The sequence below is a fragment of the Rhinatrema bivittatum genome, chromosome 1 (assembly GCF_901001135.1).
Source record: "Rhinatrema bivittatum chromosome 1, aRhiBiv1.1, whole genome shotgun sequence".
NCBI classification, from domain to species: domain Eukaryota; kingdom Metazoa; phylum Chordata; class Amphibia; order Gymnophiona; family Rhinatrematidae; genus Rhinatrema; species Rhinatrema bivittatum.
In genome coordinates this window covers 214546890-214571408 of record NC_042615.1, presented here as the reverse complement: position 1 = coordinate 214571408, position 24519 = coordinate 214546890, and the positions used below count along the sequence as shown (strand labels likewise).

Genomic DNA, 24519 nt, shown 5'->3' with positions numbered 1-24519 from the left:
CAAAACTAAAATCAGACTGTGTTAGCAATGGGCATCAGTAAGCTCTTTAATTATATTGCACTGTCAAATAAACCCATTGAACCTTAACTCATAGCTTTACTAAACTCCACTACTAATATAATGAAATAGATATAGTATATCTAAATCTATATATCCATGGGGGGTTATTTACTAAACTGCAATATGGGTATAACACATGAAAAACAGCATTTATCGTGCAATATAGTCATTTCACAGTGATATCATGAGACATTTTACCTCAAAACACACCCCTAAGAAGTTTAGCTGCTTTGAAGGCAATTTGCATGCATACATTTTGCAAACTGCATGCAAAGCAGCTAATGCCTAGGTAATTCAATGTAAATGAATTAATGGAGCTTGGCCAAACCCCCCCCCCAATCTGTTTAATTCCTGAAATGTTAGCTACCCCAAGCAAAAGCTGTAGCTAACAGTTCTCCTGAGCAACAAATATTTGAATGCATGTCTCGATGCTCCAGGACTGTTATTTAAAGAGTCACATGGCCCAAAATAGTGCCCTTCCAAAGAGAAGTAGACCGCCCCCGAGGGTCATGTAAGATCCCCGTCCACCCCTTGCTGCCTGTTGAGGAGGCCTAAAATTTACAAAAAGAAAAAAATGATTGCAGTGTTATGTGGCAACATCCCACCTCATCTTAAACCCCTCCCCTTAACTCCTGGTTAAGCCCCCCTGTTCTAACCTCTCCTTCCCAAGGCATCCAAATCCCCCATCCCCCAGCCTCCCTTCCATAGAAGAAATTCCTTGTTTCTAGTGCCCCGCCCCAGATGCCCAGTATCTTTAAGGCTCTATGGTAGACCAGTGGTAGACCAGGATGTCTTCTAGGCCCCAGGCCAGTCAACGCTATATTTCAAAATGGTGCTGACTGGCATTTGCCCCATCACATGATTGGACAAACACCAGCTGGCACCATGGCCTAGGGGTGCCTTGGGCTGCTCCAGATATCACACCAGTTTACATTCAGGTACTGTAGGTATTTCTCTATCCCCAGAGGGCTTACAATCTAAGTTTTTGTACCTGAGGCAATTGAGGTAAAGTGACTTGCCCAAGGTCACAAGGAGCGACAGCAGGACTCAAACCCTCGTCTCCTGGTTCATAGTCCACTCCTCCCTAAAGGTAAGAGGTGTCCAGGGGTGGGGGGAGCTCCAATAGACACCAGGGAGTTCTTCTGACATGAGAGAGTTGGGGGCCCACTAGAAACCAAAGTGGGTTTTTTGTGTGTGTGTGGGGGGGGGGGGGGGGGGGGGGGAGGTACAGTGGGGATTGGTTGCAATTGGTGGGAGAGAACCAGGAGATAATTTGAACTGGGAGAGATATTTTCTTAAAAGGGGAGGGTTTGGGGCAGGGGATGGGGCATCAGCGAACACTTGGAGTCTTTTTTTTTTTTTTACAATAGGCCACTTCAACAAGTGGCAAGGGGTGAGCAGGGGTAAGACCCCTGGGGATATTTTACACTGTTACGGGAAGGAGGGATCATTTTGGCTCGCTGCCAACCCTTTAAGACTATGGCGGCCCTGGGTGAAGGAGGCCGCTATTGCACGCTATTTCCCCAATCTCCACGCTATTTTTTCTCATGGAATTTTTCTACAAGAAAAATTATGGGAGACCATATCAATATATGGTCTCCCACAATATTTGCTTGTGGGAGACCTTATATTGAAGGAATACCCCCTTCTCTGTGATATTTCACCCCTCCCATAATAAAATATGGCTTAGTAAATAACCCTTATATCTATATACTGTATATCAATTTAGCTGGCGGAGACTGTCACTTTGGCAGATTTTGGTTTGGTTTTGATTTTCTTGTGGGAGACCATATATTACAGGAATGCCCCCTTCTCTGTGTTATTTCATCCCTCCCATAATAAAATATGGTTTAGTAAATAACCCCTATATCTACATACTGTATATCAATTTAGCTGGCGGAGACTGTCACTTTGGCAGATTTTGGTCATGCTCAGGATAGTGGTGGGAAAAGGGTTGAGATATCAGGTAAAAGCCATGGGGGGGGGGGGGGGGGGGGGGAAGGAGAGAATTGGTGATGAGTTGCATAAGAGATTTTGTGTGTGCCTATACCTAAGTTAGATGAACCCTACAGGGCAGACTGTTTGGACTATTTTGGTCTTTATCTGCTGTCATGTATTATATTACTATATCTATATTTATCTATAGATATCTATCTGTAGACACATATATAAAGAGAGAGAAAGAAGTGTAGTAAGTAGGGTTGCCTTTATATAATGCTCAAAGGACCAGATGTTCTTCCCAATTGTATGTCTATGAGAAACACACTTAGTATTTCTGCCCATAATTCCAAGTTGCTTTTGCTGTAGTAAAGAATACATCACTATTTGCCATTTGTGTATTTCAATGTATTTTACAAGTATACGTTTAGCCCAGATTGAAACTTCATTGTTATAGCAGGGGAAGGTAGCCAAATTACTGAATAGGCTGCTCCACAATGCATTAAGGAGCTTATTTACGAAAACATGCTAATATGCTAATGTATATTGTCACACGTGTTATTGTGCATAACTCACTAAGGGCCTGATTTTAAAAAGCATTTACACATGAATTTATTTGAGTAAAACCCAGTTTTACACTTTGCTCGAGTAAGTGGGCATTTGAAAGTTGCTACAATATATGCCATTGATGTTATGGGAGTCTCTGTTTAGTGGACCCTTGGGCCGACCTGCTGGAGACTGGGAAGTGGTCAATGTCTCTAATGAATAGCAGGCCGGGAGGCAGATATTCAGGCAGGGCGTAGATGCTCTTCACCCTGGAAGCTGGTACTCCCCTGGGAGGAGCCCGTAGGAGCCCAACTGCTGGGACTTAGGTGGCTTCACCCTTGGAAGCCGAAGCCCCCCCCTGGGAGGAGCCCGAAGGGGCCCGGCCGCTGGGACTTAGGTGGGTTGTGGATCAGGACAGGTAACTGGAACCAGACTAGGACAGTAGCAATACTGTAACTGGGCTCGGGTTCTGGAACCAGGCAGGAACTGTAGCAGGTAAACAGGAACCAAGCAGGCTCTGTGGCAGGCAGGCAGGAACCAAGCAGGTACTGTAGCGGGCCGGCAGGAACCAAGCAGGTACTGTAGCAGGCAGGCAGGAACCAGGCAGGTACTGTAGCAGGAACAGAGCGACGAAGCAAAGCAAGTCACTCCGGGGCACAGCGCAACAGGAAACCGGGAGGCTAACCCGTTGCAAGGCAAAGACTGGATGGCCGTGGCCGGCTTATCAAGGCTGCGGCGTCTGACGTCAGGAGTTGGGCGGAGTCACCACTGGCGGGAAACGGCCTAGAAAAGCGCCCAAGTGGCGCGCGCGCACGCCTAGGTGCCGGGCGTCCATGGGAGACCTTGCAGCGGCGGGGACGCTGCCAAACAGGCCGCGGGGACGCTGCCAAACAGGCCGCAAACCAGGCCTCTGGAAGCGGGAAGCGCTCGTAGCCAGAACCGCAACAGTACCTCCCCTCTTACGCCCCCTCTTAGCTGGTCCGGGTTTACTTGGGTGGTCCAGATTGAACTGCTGTAATAAGTCCTTGTCGAGGATGTTACGGGCCAGTTCCCAAGAATTATCCTCGGGTCCGCAACCCTCCCAGGCAAGCAAGTATTCCTATCGGAATTGATGAAACCGGACATCCAAAACTTCACGCACTTGATACGTGACCTCGTCCGGTACTGAAGGATCCGATGGTTCAGGAGCCCGGGAGTGGTACCTGGATCGCACAAGAGGCTTCAGCAATGACACATGGAACACGTCATGTATGCGCAAGGAGGAGGGTAGACGCAGACGGTATGAGACTGCTCCCACTCGTTCGGTGACTCGAAAAGGCCCACAGAATTTTGGAGCTAGTCTTCTAGACGGAATACGTAGGTGTAGATTTCTGGTGCTAAGCCAGACACGGTCTCCTGGGAGGAAGATGGGTGCTGGCTGACAATGCTTATCTGCCCACTTCTTAGCGGACAGGGCGGCTTTACGGATCTTTCCCTGGGTAGAGATCCACAAGGAACGAAGCTGGCGAGCTGAGAGTTGCACTGCCGGGAGTGCACTAGGTTCAGGCGAAGGTAAGGGCGGACGAAGTTGCTTCCCATAAACAACGAGGAACGGCAAACTTCCAGTAGCAGCATGCGTGTGATTATTATACGAGAACTCCGCCCACGGGAGTAGCTTAGCCCAATTATCTTGTCGTTCATTCACGAAGGCACAAAGAAAAGTCTTCAAGGTTCGATTGGTTCATTCCGTTTGCCCATTACTTTGAGGATGGAATGCTGCTGAAAGACTAAGTTGCACATTGAAGCGTTTGGATAGGGCTTTCCAATAACGAGCTGTAAACTGTGGTCCTCGACCGGAGACTATATCCTGCGGGAGACCGTGAAGTCTAAAGATATGCTGGGCGAACAGGCCGGCCAGGTCAGGTGCAGAAGGCCAAGTCCTGACACCGGGGCCTCAGCCTGGACCCAGGCTTTGACTCCACAACAGAGATTTCACTGTTGCATGTTGTTGGTGTTTAATGTCATGTGTTCTTTATATGATCTTAGATATATGGTTAATAGTGGTGTTTGGAATAGCCTCTGAACTAGCTGGGCATGGTGTGAAATCAGGTGCAAAAAACCCAGTAATTACTGAATAAATAACTTAGTGTAGGTAAAGGGAAACCTGGATGCTATGACCATTCATACACTTAAAAAGGACAGCTGCCAGTCCATCTCAAGCATTTTGTCTTTTGCATAGGTGAGGCAGGATATGGCTGCCAGCTGTGGCTTCTCACTTCTGTTACTCTCCCTCAGACATCTGCAGAGAGGAGGTACAATGAGTCGCTCACATCCACTTACTCTGAGATTGCGCAAACATTTGGATTGTTAAAGAGCTATTTCATGTATCTGGACAAAACGAGGGGTGAGGTTGTATAGGAGGCCTTACTATACAACCCACATAAGAGTCCCAGAATTTTGGGTTCAGTTAATTTTTTCATTTTGTTGGGTTTTTGTTTTTGTTTTTTCATTTTAATTTGGTTCATTTAGGGCCTGATTTTCAAAAGCATTTACACACTTAAAACTGTGTTTTACACATATAAATGCACTTTATTTGTGTAAATGAACTTTTGAAAATTGCTACAATATATGCTATTGAATTGACCATAGGATTTACCCAAGTTAAGCATGTGAATGGCTTTTGAAAATTGCTATGATAATATGTTACATTTATATGTGTAACACCTTTGAAAATTCACCTGTAAATGTTTTTTTTTTTGTTTGGTTTGTTTGCTAAACCAAAAATAAACATTAAACAGGAAAAAAAAAAACCCCACAGGTTAAAAAAAAATTGGCCAGGCCAAAAAAACTGCCCAGGCCTGGGGCTGAGGCCCTTCCCCTCTGTAAAGTTTCCAGGACCGATGAGCTCCCAGCCTGGCCCCCTCTTCCTGGATCTGCTGAAAATAGGCAGGAGCAAGGCCCAGTCGCTCCTGTCCAGGTCCCAGTGCTTTAAAAATGGTGACACCCACCTGAAGGAGGGCATTGAATTGACATCACTTTGCCTTCACTTTGGCGCCATCCTTCAGGTAGATGGTACCATTTTTAAAGCATGGGGACCAGGGCAGGAATGACTAGGCCTCGTGCCTGCCTATTTTCAATGGACCCCGGAAGATGGTAAGCAAGGACTGGTCCCGACAGCATTACAGAGGGAGAGAGTCCCAGCCCCAGGACAGAAAGACAGTTAATCAAGACAAAACTAATGAACTCTTACACTTCTTACACACACAGATAAAAAACAAGGAATTCACTCAGGTATCAGAGTTTCTATCCATCTCCAAAAACTTCCCTCAAATGTCTGAGTCCAGCACTTACCTATCTCCTTACCACAATGATAAAGGAGCAGCTGCTGGAAGCTGGCTTTTATATGTTTGGATAAATACCGCTCAGTATTTTTTTACCATACCACATGCCATTTTTTCACAGCATGTGGTATTTGAGCACTTACCACAATGCAGGGTATTTTTTCACATCACTAACCACTCCCCTTTTTCTTTGAGAAACATCATGGTGGAATCACAAAAATACTGCATGGTAAAGGCATATTTTTACTGAAGCTTAGTCAATGAGCCTCTATGATTATTTTGTGTCTCTATTTTCAGTTTCTGTACTTGACTTTTTCATACTTACCAGGGCACTGCTACTACATGTTCCTGCCAATTTTCTATATTAGTTCTATGAAAAATTGAAACAGAATCTTCTACTGTACAATCAATCCTAAATTAGAGCTGTAGTCCTGCAATTGATCTATAAATTATAACTGTACTCCTGCAATTGATCCATAAATGAAGTGTTTTGTGCAATTAGCGGTCAGCAATATCCATAAATCTATTCCACAAATAATACTGCTAAACTCAATATGGATGTAATAATGTGACATGCCCTCACCCAACAAGTAGTATTAGATGCAATGGCACTACAAAGTAATATAGTGAGATGGCAAACCATAGAAATGTAGAGTGAGGAAGTGCTGCTGGGAGGCTGCAGAACTGAAAGCACTGCATCAGTACGTCTCACCGGTTCACAAAATGTAGCTGCACCATTGACTTTCTGGGTGCAAGAGAGAGAGAAATAACCCATGTAATTCACTACTCAGGATTCGGCGATGGCTTGCATGGTTACTTTCTAACCAGATGGACTCGGAAACTTTGCAATACAAGAGGATATGAGGGTAATTTTCAGAGCCATTTCAGTGGGCAAAAATGCCCTTTACCTGAGGAAAGGGACAAAACTTATCTCCCTGTATGTGGCTAAAAGTAGGTGTTTGGGGCTTCCATGCATGCACTTTTACCTGCAGTAGCAAAGGCTTTCCTGGGGGTCAGGATTGGGGAGGGTTTCGCACTTCTGTGCATAGTTTTGCATTTTCAAAAAATCTGCATTTTGTTCCTCCGAAAAATTAGCCCCAGGTAGCTTTTCTGGCATAATTTTCAAAAGAAAAGTATGTGCGTATTTTCCCTTTGAGAACTGATGAAACGTGCACACGTAATTGACTCTGAATCAATCTGGGCAGTAACATATGATAAACACTGACAAGAAAAGGCTCAACATTCTTTAAGGGCAATGCATGTAGGGTGGACGTTCAGGGGAGTGGGGTGGAAGGACAGGCTTTGGTATTTAAAAATAAATGGTAGGAAATAATTATTGTTGCAGAAACGTTGATATTGCTTAAGTGTAAGCATGGGGCCCACCCCATGTCTTTGACAAACCACTGGAACCTGCGTATTGCAGAGCGATCATGTGATGCAAAGCACAGAACAGTTCTGCGACGTCAGTTGTGTGTTTCTGAAACAAAGTTACAAGCTCGGTTCCGAACACCTAATGTAGCCACGTGCTAGCCATGCATTGGTGCTGCGTGACTAGAAAATATGACTCCGTTAATCATAATTGCCTAATTCATCTTCGTCCACAGAGTGTAGCAGGGTAATATATATATATGAACAATAGTTGGAGCATCCGTGTTTGGAGCAAGAAGAGTGCAGAGAAGTCCAGGAGCAAGGGACCAGGTGCAACGGAGAGGATGACAGGAGGTCACTTACGTGTTACCTGTGGCCAAACCATATTGTTAGCTCACACATTTAATCTGCATGTTTTACATCTTCTTGGGTGAGCTCAATCAGCTGAAATGAGAGTTCATTTTCAGTAAAAGGTTGGAGTTCTGGAGAAACAGAATCCTTCACCATGCTCTGTTTATAATTAATAATAATAATAATAATAATAATAATAATAATATTAATATTTGTGAACATCTTAGGAAGTTGTTCAAATGAATATTTCACATATACAATATAATATGAGATCATGCACGTTTTGTTTTGACATTTAATTATTTTTTTTTACTAATTAATGAAGTATAATGGTGCTAAAAAAAAAAAAAAAGCACCAACAAAGCAGTTGGATAAGATTGATGCCTTAATTAGGATAACAAATGCATAATGATGGCAAGCTCTAGGGGCTACTCAGGTCCTCTCTCAGGCACTCTGTGATGGCCTAACACAGTATTCACTTGGTCTTTCTATGAGCTGAAAAACTGAATCTGCATAAAGCAGCATGGTAAAGGATCTGCTAGCCCAAAATTGCACTGAAAATTGAATGACCAAAATAAACCCCCTCTCATTATGTAGATGCAGCATAATTGGTATTAACTAAATAAAATAAGAATATAAACAAGGGGTCTGCACTGCCATCAAAGTTCATACAACTCCCTTGGAGTATATATATATATATATATTTTTGCAGGCGACAGTAAAATTCCAAGCAGCGATTAGTATAATTGCATTTTTTCACATAGCTCCAGAGACTGCAGTTTATTTCTTGCCAAAGAACTCCAGTAGGAATATTAAGCTACAGTGCAATGCAGTACAGAAAGAAAACTTAGTACAGTCAAATGGCAAAGGTTTTGTGTCAGTACTATCACCGTTGCACATACTGAGCCAAATTTTCAAAGTCATTTAAGTGCATAAAACACAATATCCATGATCTTTATCTGCATGAATTTGGTCAAGAATACAGTTAAGTTACATATCTTGGCCATCCTGAAAACAGATCTCCTATAGCCATTTAACCTTCCTGCTCTATTAGAGCTGAAACAGATAACCCAGCTAGAAATGGGAAAGCACTGAATATTTGACCAGTGGGTCCATTTTCAAAAAGCTGCAGTGCAAGAAAGATAATTAGGAAAACTTACCTTTAGCCAGATTTTCAGCGGGACCTAATTAATTGGCTGGGTGTTGGGCTGAAAAATCACCTAAATCTGGCTGATCAACATGTACCCAGATAGATTTTGACCAGTTATTTTCTGCTCATATTTAACTGAGTAACTCAAAGGGCTAGCGCTGAAAACCAGTTCTAACTGGCTAAATTTCCATCCCCTGACCTAGCTACACTTGACTCTGCCCCTTACTTTACCCACTGAAACTGCATCAATAAATTTATCTGGCTAACTTTTACATAGCTGGGTATATATTGTGCAGCTGAATATCTCAGTTAAGTTAGCCAGATATGTTTATCTGGCTAATTATCTCCGCCAGATAGTGGCTGACTATCTCAAAGAACAATGCAGTGGAGGTATATAATCTTCCTCCTGACTAGGATGGCAAAATATTATGAAATGCTGGCAAGGATTAGATAAGCAATTAAAAATGGGAAATTTAAATTATCCCAAGATTGGTTAGATAAATGTCTCCTCAGGACATGCTAGGGAGATAAAGTTACTAGATATCATAAATTATTTCTTCATGGAGCAGCTGATCCTGGAAAAAAAAACAAGAGGAGGTAGTACTTTTACATTTGGTTCTCAGTGGAACACAGGGCATATTGCAAGGGATAATAGTGGTAATCATAACACAGTCAAATCTAGATTTTAAGCTTCATGGAGCAGGGATTGTCAATTGCGTATATCTGTACAGCATTACATATATGTAGAAGTACTTTATAAATGCTAAATAGTAGAGATGTGAATCGTGTCCTCGATCGTCTTAACGATCGATTTCGGCTGGGAGGGGGAGGGAATCGTATTGTTGCCGTTTGGGGGGGTAAAATATCGTGAAAAATCGTTAAATCGTGATCCGGCACATTAAAACCTCCTAAAACCCACCCCCGACCCTTTAAATTAAATCTCCCACCCTCCCGAACCCCCCCCAAATGACTTAAATAACCTGGGTGTCCAGCGGCGGTCCGGAACGGCAGCGGTCCGGAACGGGCTCCTGCTATTGAATCTTGTTGTCTTCAGCCGGCGCCATTTTCCAAAATGGCGCCGAAAAATGGCGGCGGCCATAGAACAACACAATTCCACGGCAGGAGGTCCTTCCGGACCCCCGCTGGACTTTTGGCAAGTCTTGTGGGGGTCAGGAGGCCCCCCCCAAGCTGGCCAAAAGTTCCTGGAGGTCCAGCGGGGGTCAGGGAGCGATTTCCCGCCGCGAATCGTTTTCTGTACGGAAAATGGCGCCGGCAGGAGATCGACTGCAGGAGGTCGTTCAGCGAGGCACCGGAACCCTCGCTGAACGACCTCCTGCAGTCGATCTCCTGCCGGCGCCATTTTCCGTACGGAAAACGATTCGCGGCGGGAAATCGCTCCCTGACCCCCGCTGGACCTCCAGGAACTTTTGGCCAGCTTGGGGGGGGGCCTCCTGACCCCCACAAGACTTGCCAAAAGTCCAGCGGGGGTCCGGAAGGACCTCCTGCCGTGGAATCGTGTTGTTCTATGGCCGCCGCCATTTTTCGGCGCCATTTTGGAAAATGGCGCCGGCTGAAGACAACAAGATTCAATAGCAGGAGCCCGTTCCGGACCGCTGCCGTTCCGGACCGCCGCTGGACACCCAGGTTATTTAAGTCATTTGGGGGGGGTTCGGGAGGGTGGGAGATTTAATTTAAAGGGTCGGGGGTGGGTTTTAGGGGGTTTTAGTGTGCCGGCTCACGATTCTAACGATTTATAACGATAAATCGTTAGAATCTCTATTGTATTGTGTTCCATAACGGTTTAAGACGATATTAAAATTATCAGATGATAATTTTAATCGTCGAAAAATGATTCACATCCCTACTAAATAGTAGTAGTAGTAGGAAATTTGTCATAATCACTGGAAGGAGAATAATAAATACAACTACTGTAGCATGATTTAACTTTACAAAGACAGACTATGATAAAATGAGGAGGAAATTAGTTAGAAGGAAATTAAAAGAAGCAATTGCAAGGGGCATTGAAATTGTTTAAAAATACCATCTAGTAAATCCAGATATAATTCACAAGTTAAAAAAAAAAATTAATGAAGACCTAAAGACATCAATATGGCTAAACTTTGCTCTGAAAGAGGCTATTAAAACAAAAAGGGTATCATTTAATGAGGAATACAGAAAAAAAGCACAAGTACTATCAAATAACATGTAAAACATAGGGGGCTAGATATTCAAAACTGGCCATTTAAATAAGTAAGACTTATCCTGCCTAACTTATACTGGATATTCAGCAGCAGATTATAAGGAATAGCAGGATGATGTTGTAAAACTGGGGAACTGGGCATCTCAACTGCAAATGAAATTTAATGTGGATACATACAAAGTAATACATATGAGGAAGAATAATTCTAACACACATACACAATTCTGGATCATTTTTAGAAGTTACCATTCAAGGAAAGACCTTGGAGTTATTGTTGAAAATCCATTGAAATTCTCAGCTCAGTCTGCAGAAGTGGTCCAAAAACCAAATAGAATGCTAGGATTTATTCGGAAAAGAACAGAAAAGACAACTGCTTAACCATAATGCTTCTGCACAAGTCCATGTTGGGACCACATCTTGAGTATTATGTGCAGTTCTGATCACCCCATCTCAAAAAAATGATGTAGCAAAACTCGAAACTGTACAGAGAAGGATAGCAAAACTGATAAAGTAGATGGAACGACTCCCTTATGAAGTTAGGCCTCTTTAATTCGGTGAAGAGAAAAACCAAAAAGGATTTTATGGAGATTGGTCTGAGGTTTAAGAGGGGATTCAACGCAAAGTACTTTGGAGGAATTTGTCCTGTGTTTTGACTACATGCCAAACTAATATGTATTATGGGGCAGGGAGGTGTTCTATGGGAAATGTGATTTATAACTAAACTGAATTATTGGGTTCCGTGGAGGGAGATAGGGGGGAGGGGAGAGGAAGAGATACAAATTGACAAAAATGTTGTTTGTATTTTGGGGAGATACCTTTGGGATGCATAAGAAAACTTGTACTTTGAAGGTCCACATATATTGTGTTATATCCGATTGTTAATAAACAGTTTTAAACATAAAATCATGATTAGAGTGGAACAAGTTGCTAGGGAATGGTTATTTATCCTTTCGAAATAGTACTAAGATTAGGGGATGCTTCATAAAATAAACTCATAGGGATTTAAAACAAATTTATTGAAGTATTTTTGCAGTCAATGGACAATTAAACTGCAGAACTTGTTGCTGGAGGAATGTGCTCAAGACTAGTAGGATAGCTGGTTTTCAAAATGTTCTGAACAAGTTTAAAATTGTTCTGGATATGTTTCTGCAGAAGAGGTCCATTAGCAACTACTACCCACCTAGGCTTGAAGCTCACCCCTTCTGGGAATGGATTTCCCCATTAGAATCTGTCAGGTATTTCCAAGAGATCTAGGTTGGCTACTGAGGGGAACAGGATTCTAGGCTCCGAGAGACCCTTGGTCAAAACCAGCATAGCACTTTTTATATTCTGATTTAAAGCTATTTACACAGCTCTGGGTTCTTTAGATGAGGCAAGGATGAAGAATTTTCACTATTCTATTGTTTTTCAGGAAGATTGGAAGAATACTAAAATTGCTCAAGGTGCACTGTGGCAGCAATTCACAACCTGTTCAAGTGCTAAAGGTCAATTATATATAATCATCTCTTTTTATGTACATATATGTATCCTATATACCGTGTGTGCATGTGTTTATATATGACTACATTTGTTTGACAACGGGAAATCTTTCTAGAGAGAGAGAGAGAGAGTTGGCATTATATATGATTTCAAAGGTTCTAGATTTATCTGTATAGTATTCTGGAAGTTTACTGTATTCTAGTAAAAATGCAACAAAGGCGCCCCCAAAATAAAAAGCAGTAATAAACACAACTCCGGGTCGTGCAACAAGTTTCTCCAGACCCATACCAGAAACCCTGGACATTTCACTGACTACTTTCTGCTTCTGCTAATGCATCTGACATTTCCCCTTGTCAAACAGATTTAATCATTGATTTATTTTGGACTATATTAAGAGCTGTGTATACAGCACAGTAAAGCTTCATTGTTGGGATTTCTAAACATCTTCAAATTAATCCCAAGGCATGCTTATTGACAGACAGAACCCCATTCCCCCATTAAAAACAATTATTGAGACAAGTGATGCTTTCTTAGCGCCATTTTGAAACCTCAAGCCTTCAAAGGCAACAGAGTCAGTTACTTTTAAAAATATGTGCCTGCTCTCTCCATTTGCTCATTGTCGCATAACATGATATTATTTCTTAAAACAATCCTAGAGTTATGTTATTGTACATCAGGAGCTGCTTGTTACTGTTAGTCAACACCAAAAAAAAAAAACAAACCACATAGACTGACAGGATTATCGCCAGCCAGCTAACAACTTACGTCATGACAAGAGCCTCATCCCCAGGCTCGCTGAGCAGTCCGTCCACGAAGACTGAGGTGCTGGTGAAGTTGTGAGTGCTCCAAGTCTGGCCTTCATCAAAGCTGAACCTAAAGAGACATTTGCATCTTTCATTCACAGAACCTCTTGGCTGCAATGTATGGGTTTTATTGTACAGAGAATGCAATCTCAAGAACAGTCAACATGAGACAAGAAAAAAAAAAAAAAGAATCACAACTCTAGTTTCACATTTTTTATTATCAACTATGGCACATTGGCCAAAGTAAATGTTGCTCATATCCCTCCTTACCTTTTCCTTAGGTTTACAAAGGACCATGGTTTTACGATAGCGTTTCCAGGGGGGCAATGAAAAAGTGGATGTTCTGCATACACCACTCTTCAAGTCTTCTCACCTCTACCCCACCCTGAGGAGGACCCTCCCTTAACAACCATTTCTTTTACAAATTGCAAAATACTGTTACAGTAGGTGTGCATTATGCCTTTCTTCAAAGACACATTTTAAACTCCTTTCCATCTCACAAGCAGCACTTTATGTTTTCTAGGAATATAAATTCAAAAAGAAAAAAGAAATCCACCATCCTCTCAATTGCATATCATGGATTACCAGCTGCATATACTGAACTCGTCCACCTAAAGTCGTTCCACACAAAAGCTAATAATTGCATTTAACTTCAATATGAGTTAATTGTAGTGTAACTTCCCTAGTGGAACCAATACTTTGTGTGTGTGGAGCAGGGATTTCCCTTAGAACTTGTCAAGCAAGTTACAGCGACAAGAACGTTCAGCTTTTCCCGGTATTGCAGGATCACAAATGCTGATCGCTTATAAGGTAAACTTCATCTGCTTCCCTGTAAGAAGTCAGGCGGTGAAAAATAATTCCTTTCTGTTCCTCTCCACTGCATACTACATGTGCACTGGACTAGTTAAGGAGCACACAGTACTGAAGAAGAGAGCTGCTTATCAGAACAAATACTGCTGCTGACTTTAAAGCTGCAAGGTTATAAAAACACTGCTTCAAATAATTTTTTATTCCTCTTTTTTAATTCTGATTTTTTTGTAATTCCTTAGGAAATCAGTGGGGTAGATTTTAAATGCCTTGCGTGCGTAAATCCTACCGGATTTACGCACGCAGGGTACTCGCGCGCCGGCGCGCCTATTTTGTATAGGCCGCCGGCGTGCGCAAAGTCCCGGGACGCGCGTAAGTCCGGGGCTTTGCTTGGGGGGGGGGGGCGTGTCGGAGGCAACGCGGCATTTGGGGCGGGTCCGGGGGCATGGCCACGGGTGTGGTTCCGGCCCAGGGGCATTCCGGGGGCGTGGCCGCGGCCTCCAGCCCCCTGGACCGGAACACGGCCGCTGGCAGCCTGATCGCGCAGGCGTAACTCGCGGAATAAAAGTACAGGGGGGGGTTAGATAGGGCTGCGGGAGTGGGTTAGGTAGGGGAAGAGAGGGAAAGGGGGGGGGTCAAAAAAAGAAGTTCCCTCCGAGGCCGCTCCGATTTCGGAGCGGCCTCGGAGGGAACGGAGCCAGGCTGAACGAATACAGCATGAACTTGGCCTCCTTTTAGCTATGATCAAGCACAAGGGCTGAGCCACCAGTTGAAGACAATCCCATCTTGGCCTTTTGACGGAGATTGAGAACCTGTACAATAGTAGGGGTTAACGATCTGCCACCCAACCCCACCCAAGAAACAAAAACCTTAAGACCATTGCCAAAGCAGGAGGGTTAAACCTATTTTTAATACAACATGAAGAGCTGAACAGTGGAACCAGGGAAAGAGATTTTTAAAAAATGCGGGACATGGCCATAATAAACAGTGTGCACCTTTTATTCAAAGGAAGCAAGTAAACACTTACGGGTAAACTTTTATTCGCCGGTGAGCACAGACAGCATGGCAGGGCCTTGTGTGTGCTGAGAGCAATTGTGAAGTGGCCCGGCCATGCGCATATCTTCCAGTACGTGCAGAAGTGCCGGGCAATTAAAAAGGGGCGGGCCAGGGGGCAGGGCCGGCTGTGACAGCCCCGCACTGACCCCGCCCCCAAGGAGGAAGTAAATTAAAAAACAAGGAAAAAAAAAAGGATAGGGTAGATTTAGGGGTTATTTATTTATTTTATTTAAAAGAATTTATATACCACTTTATAAAATTAGTTTTTGTCAAAGTGGTTTACATTGGACAGAGTAATAAAATAAAAAGAATAACATAAAATTATAAAGAAAGGGTAATAAATAAATAAAATTAAAAGTACATAAAATTAATTAATAGCTGGAACAAATTCTAGCTAGAAATAAACAAATATTTACTAAAGTAAATAAAAATAAAACTGTTGCCGTGGAACTTGCTATTAATATGGAAGGGAGGGGGGAAGGAGAGGAAAGGTAGAGAAGTGACAAAGTAAGACCGAAAACTGGGGAACAAATGGGAAAAAAGGGGGGGGGGGGGGGGGGGGGGAAATGAAATGAAAAAGAATGATAGTGGCCGTAAATGAGGTGGTGGAGAAGACTTTATGTTTGTTCTGGAGTAAGGGTTTTAAATGCTAATTGAAAAAGATGGGTTTTAAGTGATTTTTTGAAATGGGAAGAATTTGAAATTGAACGAAGAGGATTGGGAGGGAGTGGAGAGGGGAAAAAGGGAGAAAAGTTAGGTGGGGGGTAGGGAAGTTCCCTCCCAGTCTGCTCCTTAATTGGAGAGGGCTGGGAGGAAACTGGGCAAAGGTCCGACTGCGTCGACGCGAGCGCTTTACAAAATTCCTCCTTGCACGCGAATAGGTGCCCACGCGCACCGATACAAAACTGGGTGCACATGTGAGCGCGGGCATCATATTTTATAACATGCATGCGGCGACACGCGCATGATATAAAATTGGCACGTCCATGTGTGCGTGCCAAGAACAGCACGTGCGTGTTTTAAAATCTACCCCACAAGAAATATAGGGGTACATTTTAAAAAAGAGCGCGCACGTGTACTTTTGTTCGCTCACCAGACGCGAACAAAAGTACGCCAGATTTTATAAGATATGCGTGTAGCTGCGCGTATCTTATAAAATCTGGGGTCGGCGCGCGCAAGGGGAGCGGCCTCGGAGGGAACTTTCCTTCCACCCCCTGCACCTTCCCCTCCCTTCCCCTACCTAACCCACCCTCCCGGCCTTATCTAAACCCCGCCCCCCCTACCTTTATTCCAAAAGTTACTACTGCCTCCGGCCAGTAGTAACTTACGCGCGCCGGCTGTCTTCTGGCGCGGCAGGCCCTGACACAGGCCGCTGTGTCGGGGCACTTGGCCACGCCCCTGGACCACCCACACGCCCCCGAACATGTCCCCGAACCGACGCCACGCCCCCTAGTCACGCCCCCGACCGCCCCTTTTTGCAAGCCCCGGGACTTACGCGCGTCCCGGGGCTTGTGCGCGCCGCCGAGCCTATGCAAAATAGGCTCGGCGCGCAAAGGAGTTTTTTTTAAGGGTTATGCGCTTAACTTAACCCCGTAACCCCTTTAAAATCCGGCCCATATTGTAGTGGCAGTAAAGAAAGTTGACAGGAATAAAAAAAGAAAGAGGACACAATATTGCCAAAAATCACTGTCATCTTAATTTATTTAGAGCTGCTGTTTTAAAATTTTTAAAGCTGGTGTTTCATATTATTAAACTGGCTTCAAAGAGGATGCCCTCAATGCAAATATGACATTACATTGTTTCTTTCTTGAAAGTAATGTTTACCTAGGATTCTGGATCTGTACAGTCTATTTGGGATTTTAAGTAAACAAGGCTGATTTTAACTTATTAAACATAAAAAGAGATTATGACAACTAATAGATTATGAAAGAAGCTTTTCTTCTGTTGCAGCTGTGTTTTCTCTCCTCCACGTCTTATTGCAGGCTACCAATACAGCACTCTGTCAGTGCTGCTGGTGGAGACCAGTGAGAGAGAATGGGGATTCTAGTTTATCCATCCTAGCTTCTTTAAGGTCACTTCTTAAATCAGTCAGGCAGCCAGTGCTGCAAGCGGTATAGCCAGCAAACTCTACCAGCGTCAGAGATGCTTATTCTCCAGATTATGGGGAAATGTAATTTTCTTGACAAGCAAATCACAGCCCAGATCAGTGTTTGGGCCATTCTCCAACATTTAAAGGTGAATTTTGTAAGACAGATGCATGCCAAAATGGGGAAATGGGCGAGCATCTAACACATGCGCACGTCCACCCAATTTTATAAGCTGTCCACATATGCGCACAAGCACCGCTGCGAGAATATCTCCCATCTGGGAAAAAAGGGGCAGGATATGAATGGGGCATGGGCAGTGCCAAGAGTTAGGTATTTATGTACACATGTACCAATGCACCTGGGCGCATATATTGCATGCACAGTTACTTCTGCTATAGATGAGGTTTAAGTCTGAATAAAACTATTTCCAGCCATCTATGAAGTGCTTGAGGGGTCTGGGTTTACTGGGGGGAGTACAGGGTAAAGAACCAGGGGGGGGGGTCTTGAGGACCCAGCTGTGGGCAAATCGTTGGTCAGTTCCTGGATGTGCGCATTTTATAAAACAGAGGTTCCCAAACCTGTCCTGAAGGACCCCCCAGCCATTCAGGTGTTCTGGATATCCACAATGAATATGCATGAGATAGATTTGCATGCATTGCCACCATTGCATGCAAATTTATCTCATGCATTTTCATTGTGGATATCCTGAAAAGCCAACTGCCTGGGGGGTCCTCCAGAATAGGTTTGGGAACCACTGCTATAAAATTCCTGCCTTCCTCAAAGATGATATTTCCCTGCTGTGCACGTACGAGCTTAAAATTAGGAGCACACATACCAGCGCCCAGCCTATTCTATAACCTGCGCACAAATTACAGCGGTTTCTGGCCACACGCCCATATGCACGTGTATATGGGCTCCTGCGCATCCGTTTTAAAGTTACCATCCCAGGTTGGAACAAATAACAGACTAGGACAAATGTCCAGGCTTTCATATGCTGAGAACTGCTGTTTATTTTTTCATTCTTGTCCCTGTTTTGAAGCCACAGTGACTACCCCTTTTTGCTAGCATCCATAGCTTTCTTACTGACAAATCAGTGCATGAATCTATGGATGGTACTCTTTGGGGTACTCTTGAGCAACGTCACCATAGGCCTGCCTGAAAAACTCTGATGTTGCCATACTAAAATATTTCTAACTTATGTTATACCCAGAGAAAGAATTCTAATGTTGTAGTTCACCTAAACTTTCCATGTAACACCACACAGAATTCTCCTTGTGCATCTGAGCTGGTTCCATCAGGAGATCCTGTACAAATTGCCTACCTTTCAGGTGTAATCACTCTATTAGTTTAAGGGAGTGCTACATACATCTCTAGCACAGATGCAATTGTTTGTATGAGGCATGAATCATATTTAATGTGTAATATCCATGCACTTATCTAGAGATAAATCTATTGAATATACATTAAAATGTCACAGTGAATGATATCACATCTGTGAACTTCTATTGTTTTCTCTTGGTAACTGCTGTAGATATCCTCCTAAATCTCTAGTTCTGGACCATTGTCTTTTTGGAGCTTGTTTGTTCCCAAATTCAAGTAAAAATAAAATGTATATTATTTTTTTCATAAAATATTTATAAACACAATACTTATGGTTACATAAGGTACAATACTACTAAGTAAACTATTTTTCTCTGCTGAACAATATAGCGACTGATTGGAAGCAGTACATTTTCTTTAACACATTTCTGTTTAATAAGTCTTGAAAATATTTTTAGGGCTGACTAGGCTCCACTATACTATAAAATGAGGAAAATGACAGCAATGGGGGGGGGGGGGGGGGGGGGTTCCAATGGATTAGTGGTCGTTTAGGAGTAACAGCCTAGTCCATCTCCAAAAGTGTGGGTTATTAGACTATGATATAAACGGTCACTCAGTGAATCCGTCACAGGCTTGGGAGAGTGGACCATGGTAGCTGAATGACAGGGCTAAGACACAGTTCAGAACTGTGAAGCAGAGACGGGGTTGGGAAGGCAAGGTCGAGGTAGGCAGAGTCCGGTCAGAAGCAGGAGACAAGAAAGGATCAGGGCAGGCAGCAGACGGAAGCAAGCTGGGTCTCAATCGGCTGTCTGGATCAGAAACGACCAGACACCGAGGAATGATGAAACAGAACTTGCTGCTCAGGCACCTGCCCGGTGCAGTAAGCTTCCTTTTTATGCATGAACAGTGCTGATGTCATCAATCAGTGCCACAGGAAATCTTGGGCACTGGCCCTATAAAGTTGGTGAGTTGCTAAGTTGCTACAGGCCCTTACAGCAGCAGGATGCAGCAGAGTAGGAGGATGCTGGGCGCCATGCTGGGAGTTCTCAGCAGGTCACTGGACATAGTGCTGGACATGGGGCCGTGAGGTACAGGACGCCAACTGTTGTGCAGCACCCTGTAGTCTGCAGCATGTTACAGAATGACCGGAAAGAGTTCTATGGGGGAGTTCTGAGGCACTGAAGCTGATGCTGAAAGATGCTGGTAAATGGCACTCACGGGGCTCTTGGAAGGGAGAAAATTGTTTTCCTGTCTTTTCCATGCAGAAGATGTAGTAGATCCAATGAGGAAGCCAGTTGTTTCCAGTCCTGGGAGGATTTCTTTTTCTGTTCTGAAGGGATTAAGGAATTTGTCTAAGGGACTGGGTTATCAACCAGGTAGAGTTTTACCATTTTTACAGGGTCATTAATCAAAATGCATTATGGTGTTGTCATGGGTGTTAGGGTCCTAATGCCTGTGATAACGCCATAACGCATGCGATAAATATCACATCGCATGGCGCAAATGCCAATTTTTTAAATGTATTCAAAGGGGAGAGATTGGGGAGGGGTTTGAGTGGGATCGATGAAAATGAGGTGCATTATCGCACCATGCGATAGAGTAGCTCATGCTTTTAATGTGGGAAATAACTACACCTTTTTTCCCGGTGTTAAGCTGTGCGATATTTATCACAAATCCCGCTTTGGGCATTTTCTGTCAGGGAGGGGGGAGAGAGAGGGGGGAGGGAGGGAGAGAGAGAGAGAGCCTCTGGGGTGGCACACATAGTAACATAGTAACGATGGCAGAAAAAGATCAAAATGGTCCATCTACTCTGGTCTGCCCAGGAAGCTTAGCAAGGTAGTAACTGCCGCTCCATTCAGGTTACCCCCATGTTTCTCTTAAGGGTAGTAACTGCCGCTTCGTGCAGGTTACCTCCATGTTTCTCTTAAGGGTAGTAACTGCCGCTTCGTGCAGGTTACTCCCATGTTTCTCTTAAGGGTAGTAACTGCCGTTTCGTGCTGGTTACCCCCATGTTTCTCTTAAGGGTAGTAACTGCAGCTCCATGCCGGTTAAGCTTTTTTTTTATTTATTCCCATCCTCTAGCCTTTTAGGGATCCACAGTGTTTATCCCATGCCCCTTTGAAATCCTTCCCAGTTTTAGTCTTCATCACTTCCTCCAGAAGGGTATTCCAGGCATCCACCACCCTCTCAGTAAAGAAATATTTCCTGACATTGGTTCTAAGTTTTCCTCCCTGGAGTTTCAAATTGTGACCCCTAGTTCTACTAAATTGTTTCCAATGGAAAAGGTTTGTTGACGACCATGGATCATTAAAACCTTTCAAGTATCTGAAGGTCTGTATCATAAGACCCCTGCTCCTCCTCTCCTCCAGGGTATACATATTCAGGTTCTTCAACCTCTCCTCATAAGTCATTCGATGGAGACCACCCACCATTTTGGTCGCCCTTCTCTGGACCGCCTTTATCCTGTTTCTGTCTCCTTTGAGATATGGTCTCCAGAACTGAACACAGTACTCCAGTGAGGCCTCACCAAGGACCTGTAGAAGGGGATTATCACTTCCCTTTTCTTACTAGATATTCCTCTCTCTATGCAGCCCAGCATTCTTCTGGCTTTGGCTATCGCCGTGTCACACTGCTTCGTCGGCTTCAGGTCTTTAGACACTATTACCCCAAGGTCTCTCTCCTGCTCCATGCCCAGCAGCCCTTCACCCCTCAACTCATATAGTTCATTTGGATTACCACCCCCCAGATGCATGACTCTGCATTTCTTGGCATTGAATCCCAGCTGCCATATCTTCGACCACTCTTCCAGCTTCCTTAAATCCCGTCTCATTCTCTGTACTCCTTCCGGTGTGTCCTCTCTGTTGCAGATCTTAGTATCATCCGCAAATAGACAAACTTTACCTTCTATCCCTTCCACAATGTCGCTCACGAAGATGTTGAACAGAACCGGTCCCAACACCGATCCCTGTGGCACTCCACTTAACACCATTCTCTCTTCAGAGTAGGTTCCATACCATCACCCATTGTCTTCTATCCATCAACCAGTTTGTAATCCATGCCAACACCTTGGAGCTGACTCCCAAGCTTCTCATTTTGTTGATGAGTCTTCTGTGTGGGACTGAATCAAAAGCTTTACTAAAATCCAAGTAAATTACATCGAGCTCTCTTCCCTGATCCAGTTCTTTAGTCACCCCATCAAAGAAATCAGATTCTTCTGACAGGACCTTCCCCTGGTGAATCCATGCTGCTTCTGAGTGAGCAACCCATAGTTCACTATCCTTTCCTTCAGCAGCGACTCCATTAATTTTCCCCACCACCGAGGTGATGCTAACCAGCCTGTAGTTTCCAGCCTCTTCTCTGCTCCCACTCTTGTGAAGCAGGACCACCACCGCTCTTCTCCAGTCACTAGGCACTACACCCTTTTCCAAAGATCTATTGAACAGGTCACATAGTGGACCTGCCAGCACATCTCTGAGGTCCCTCAGTATTCTGGGATGAAGCTCATCAGATCCCATGGCTTTGTCCACTTTCAGTATTCTTAGCTCTTCCCATACATTACTTTCATAAATGGAGTTTCGTCTACTCCACCCCCTTCTACAGTCTTGATAACAAGTGATGGTCCTTCTCCAGGGTCTTCTTTAGTGAACTCTGAACTGAAGTATTTGTTTAATATTTCTGCTAATTCATCATCTCTCTCCATCCATTGATCTTTATCCCCTATCAATTTCACTATACCACTATGTACTTTTCTCCTTTCTCTGATATATCTGAAAAATGTTTAGTCACCTTGCTTTATCTCCTTGGCAATCCTTTCCTCTGCCTGACTTTTCGCTTTCTTGATTTCTTTTTTCATCTCCCTCAGTTTTGCCAGATAATCCTCACTGTGTTCCACTTTTTGAGATTCTTTATATTTCTTAAAAGCTGCTTTTTTTGCTTTTATTACATCAGCCACCTCCTTTGTGAACCAGATTGGATTCTTATTTCTCTTACTTTTGTTTACTTTTCTAACATACACATTTATTGCTTTTGTAATTGTTCCTTTTAATTTGGCCCACTGTTGTTTGACCTCTCCCGTTTTCTCCCAGTCTTCAAGTTCTGCCTCCAGATATTTCTCCATTTCGACAAAGTCTGTTTTTTTGAAGTTCAAAACTCGGGTCTTTGTGACACTTCTCCAGATCCTTTTTGCAATATCAAACCATAGGGGTAGATTTTAAAAGCCCTGCGCGCGTAAATCCTGCGCGCGTAAATCCTGCTGGATTTACGCGCGCAGGGCACTCGCACGCCAGCGCGCCTATTTTGCATACGCCGCCGGCACGCGCAAAACCCCGAGATGCGCGTAAGTCCCGGGGCTTCGTAAAAGGGATGGGAGGGGTGTGTCCGGGGCGTGTCGGCAGGTCGGGGTGTGTCCGGGGGCATGTCCGGGGTCAGGGGGCGGTCTGGGGTGGGTCTGGGGGGTGGCGACGGTTCAGGAGGGCCGGGAGGGCGGTCCCGAGTCCCCCGGCACTGCGGCCTGTGTCGGGGGATGCTGAGGCGGCACGCGCAAGTTACGCCTGCCTCAAGCAGGCGTAACTTGCACAACAAAGTTAGGGGGGGGGGATTTAGGTAGGGCTGAGGAGTGGGTTAGATAGGGGAAGGGAGGGAAAGTGGGGGGATGTGGAAGGAAAGTTCCCTCCGAGGCCGCTCTGATTTCGGAGCGGCCTCGGAGAGAACGGAGGCAGGCTGAGCAGCTTGGCGCGCACAGGCTGCCGATTTTGCGCAGCCTTGCGCGCGCTGACCCCGGATTTTATAAGATACGCACGGATAAGCCCGTATCTTATAAAATCCGGCACACTTTTGTTTGCGCCGGTTGCGTGCACTTTTTTAAGATCTACCTCACACTGTTTGATGATCACTGGTGCTGAAGTGGGCACCCACCTGGACATTAGAGACATTAACCCCATTAGTGAGCACTAGGTCAAGTAAAACTCCCTCCCTCGTGGGTTCCATTACCATTTGTTTGAACAGAGCCCCTTGCAGGGTATCCACTGTCTCTCTATTTCTGTTAGATTCTGCAGAAGGGATTCTCCAGTCCACGTCCGGCAGATTAATGTCACCAACAATCAACACTTCCCCCTTCTTTCCCACCTTTATAATGTTTTCAATCGGATCTCTGTCTAGTTCTTCCGTTTGAGTCAGAGGCCTGTACACCACTCCAGTAAAAATGGATGTACCGTCATCTTTTTTTAGCACGGACCATAATGCTTCTTCTTGTAGTTCAGTTGCTTGGATATTATTTTTTACATAATGTGCTACTCCTCCTCCTTTTTTGTCCTTTCTGTCATTCCTTAACAAGTTATAGCCCGGTATGGCCGTATCCCAGTCATGAGACTCCGTGAACCATGTCTCCTTGACAGCCACAATATCCAAGTTCAGTTGCTTGGATATTATTTTTTACATAAAGTGCTACTCCTCCCCCTTTTTTGTCCTTTCTGTCATTCCTTAACAAGTTATAGCCCGGTATGGCCGTATCCCAGTCATGAGACTCCGTGAACCATGTCTCCTTGACAGCCACAATATCCAAGTCTGCGCCCACCATTAAGGCCTGCAGGTCTGGGATTTTATTGCCCAAATTGTGAGCATTTGTAGTCATAGCTTTCCAATTTTTCTCCCTTGTTATGTTGCACTTCCTTGGAAGCTTTTCTGTTTTTTTGACCTGATTGATTATATTATTTTCACTTCGCATGTCCGTCACAGGTCAACTCTTTATACCGCTATAGGAGGGCCAGCTAGAGTTAAGAAAGCCATACAAAGATGAGATTTCTACAATGTTCTCTCACCAAAGCTTGATAGACTCTCTACCAGGGTACTATCAAGCTAGGATGATAGAAAATTGTAGAAATCTTATCTTTGTGTGACTTTCCTCACTCCCAAATCACGTCAATTCTTCACTGATGTGTACTGTGCTGTTTGTACTTCTCATTGTGCATGTAAAACTGGCCCCAAAACCCTAGATCACCAGCAAAACCTCACCTCGAGTTACTAGCTGTCTCTCCTA

At 44.2% G+C, this 24519-nt stretch overlaps 1 protein-coding gene across 3 annotated transcripts in view; it reads right to left on the bottom strand.

Annotated features, from left to right (window-relative positions):
* Nucleotides 1-24519, bottom strand: part of SORCS2 (sortilin related VPS10 domain containing receptor 2) — a 1741628-nt gene that overhangs the window by 139637 nt on the left and 1577472 nt on the right. For all 3 annotated transcript variants that reach the window (XM_029591638.1, XM_029591649.1, XM_029591657.1), the window contains exon 14: nucleotides 13178-13285. In XM_029591638.1, the coding sequence (XP_029447498.1) occupies nucleotides 13178-13285 (108 nt within the window). The remainder of the gene's footprint in view (nucleotides 1-13177; nucleotides 13286-24519) is intronic.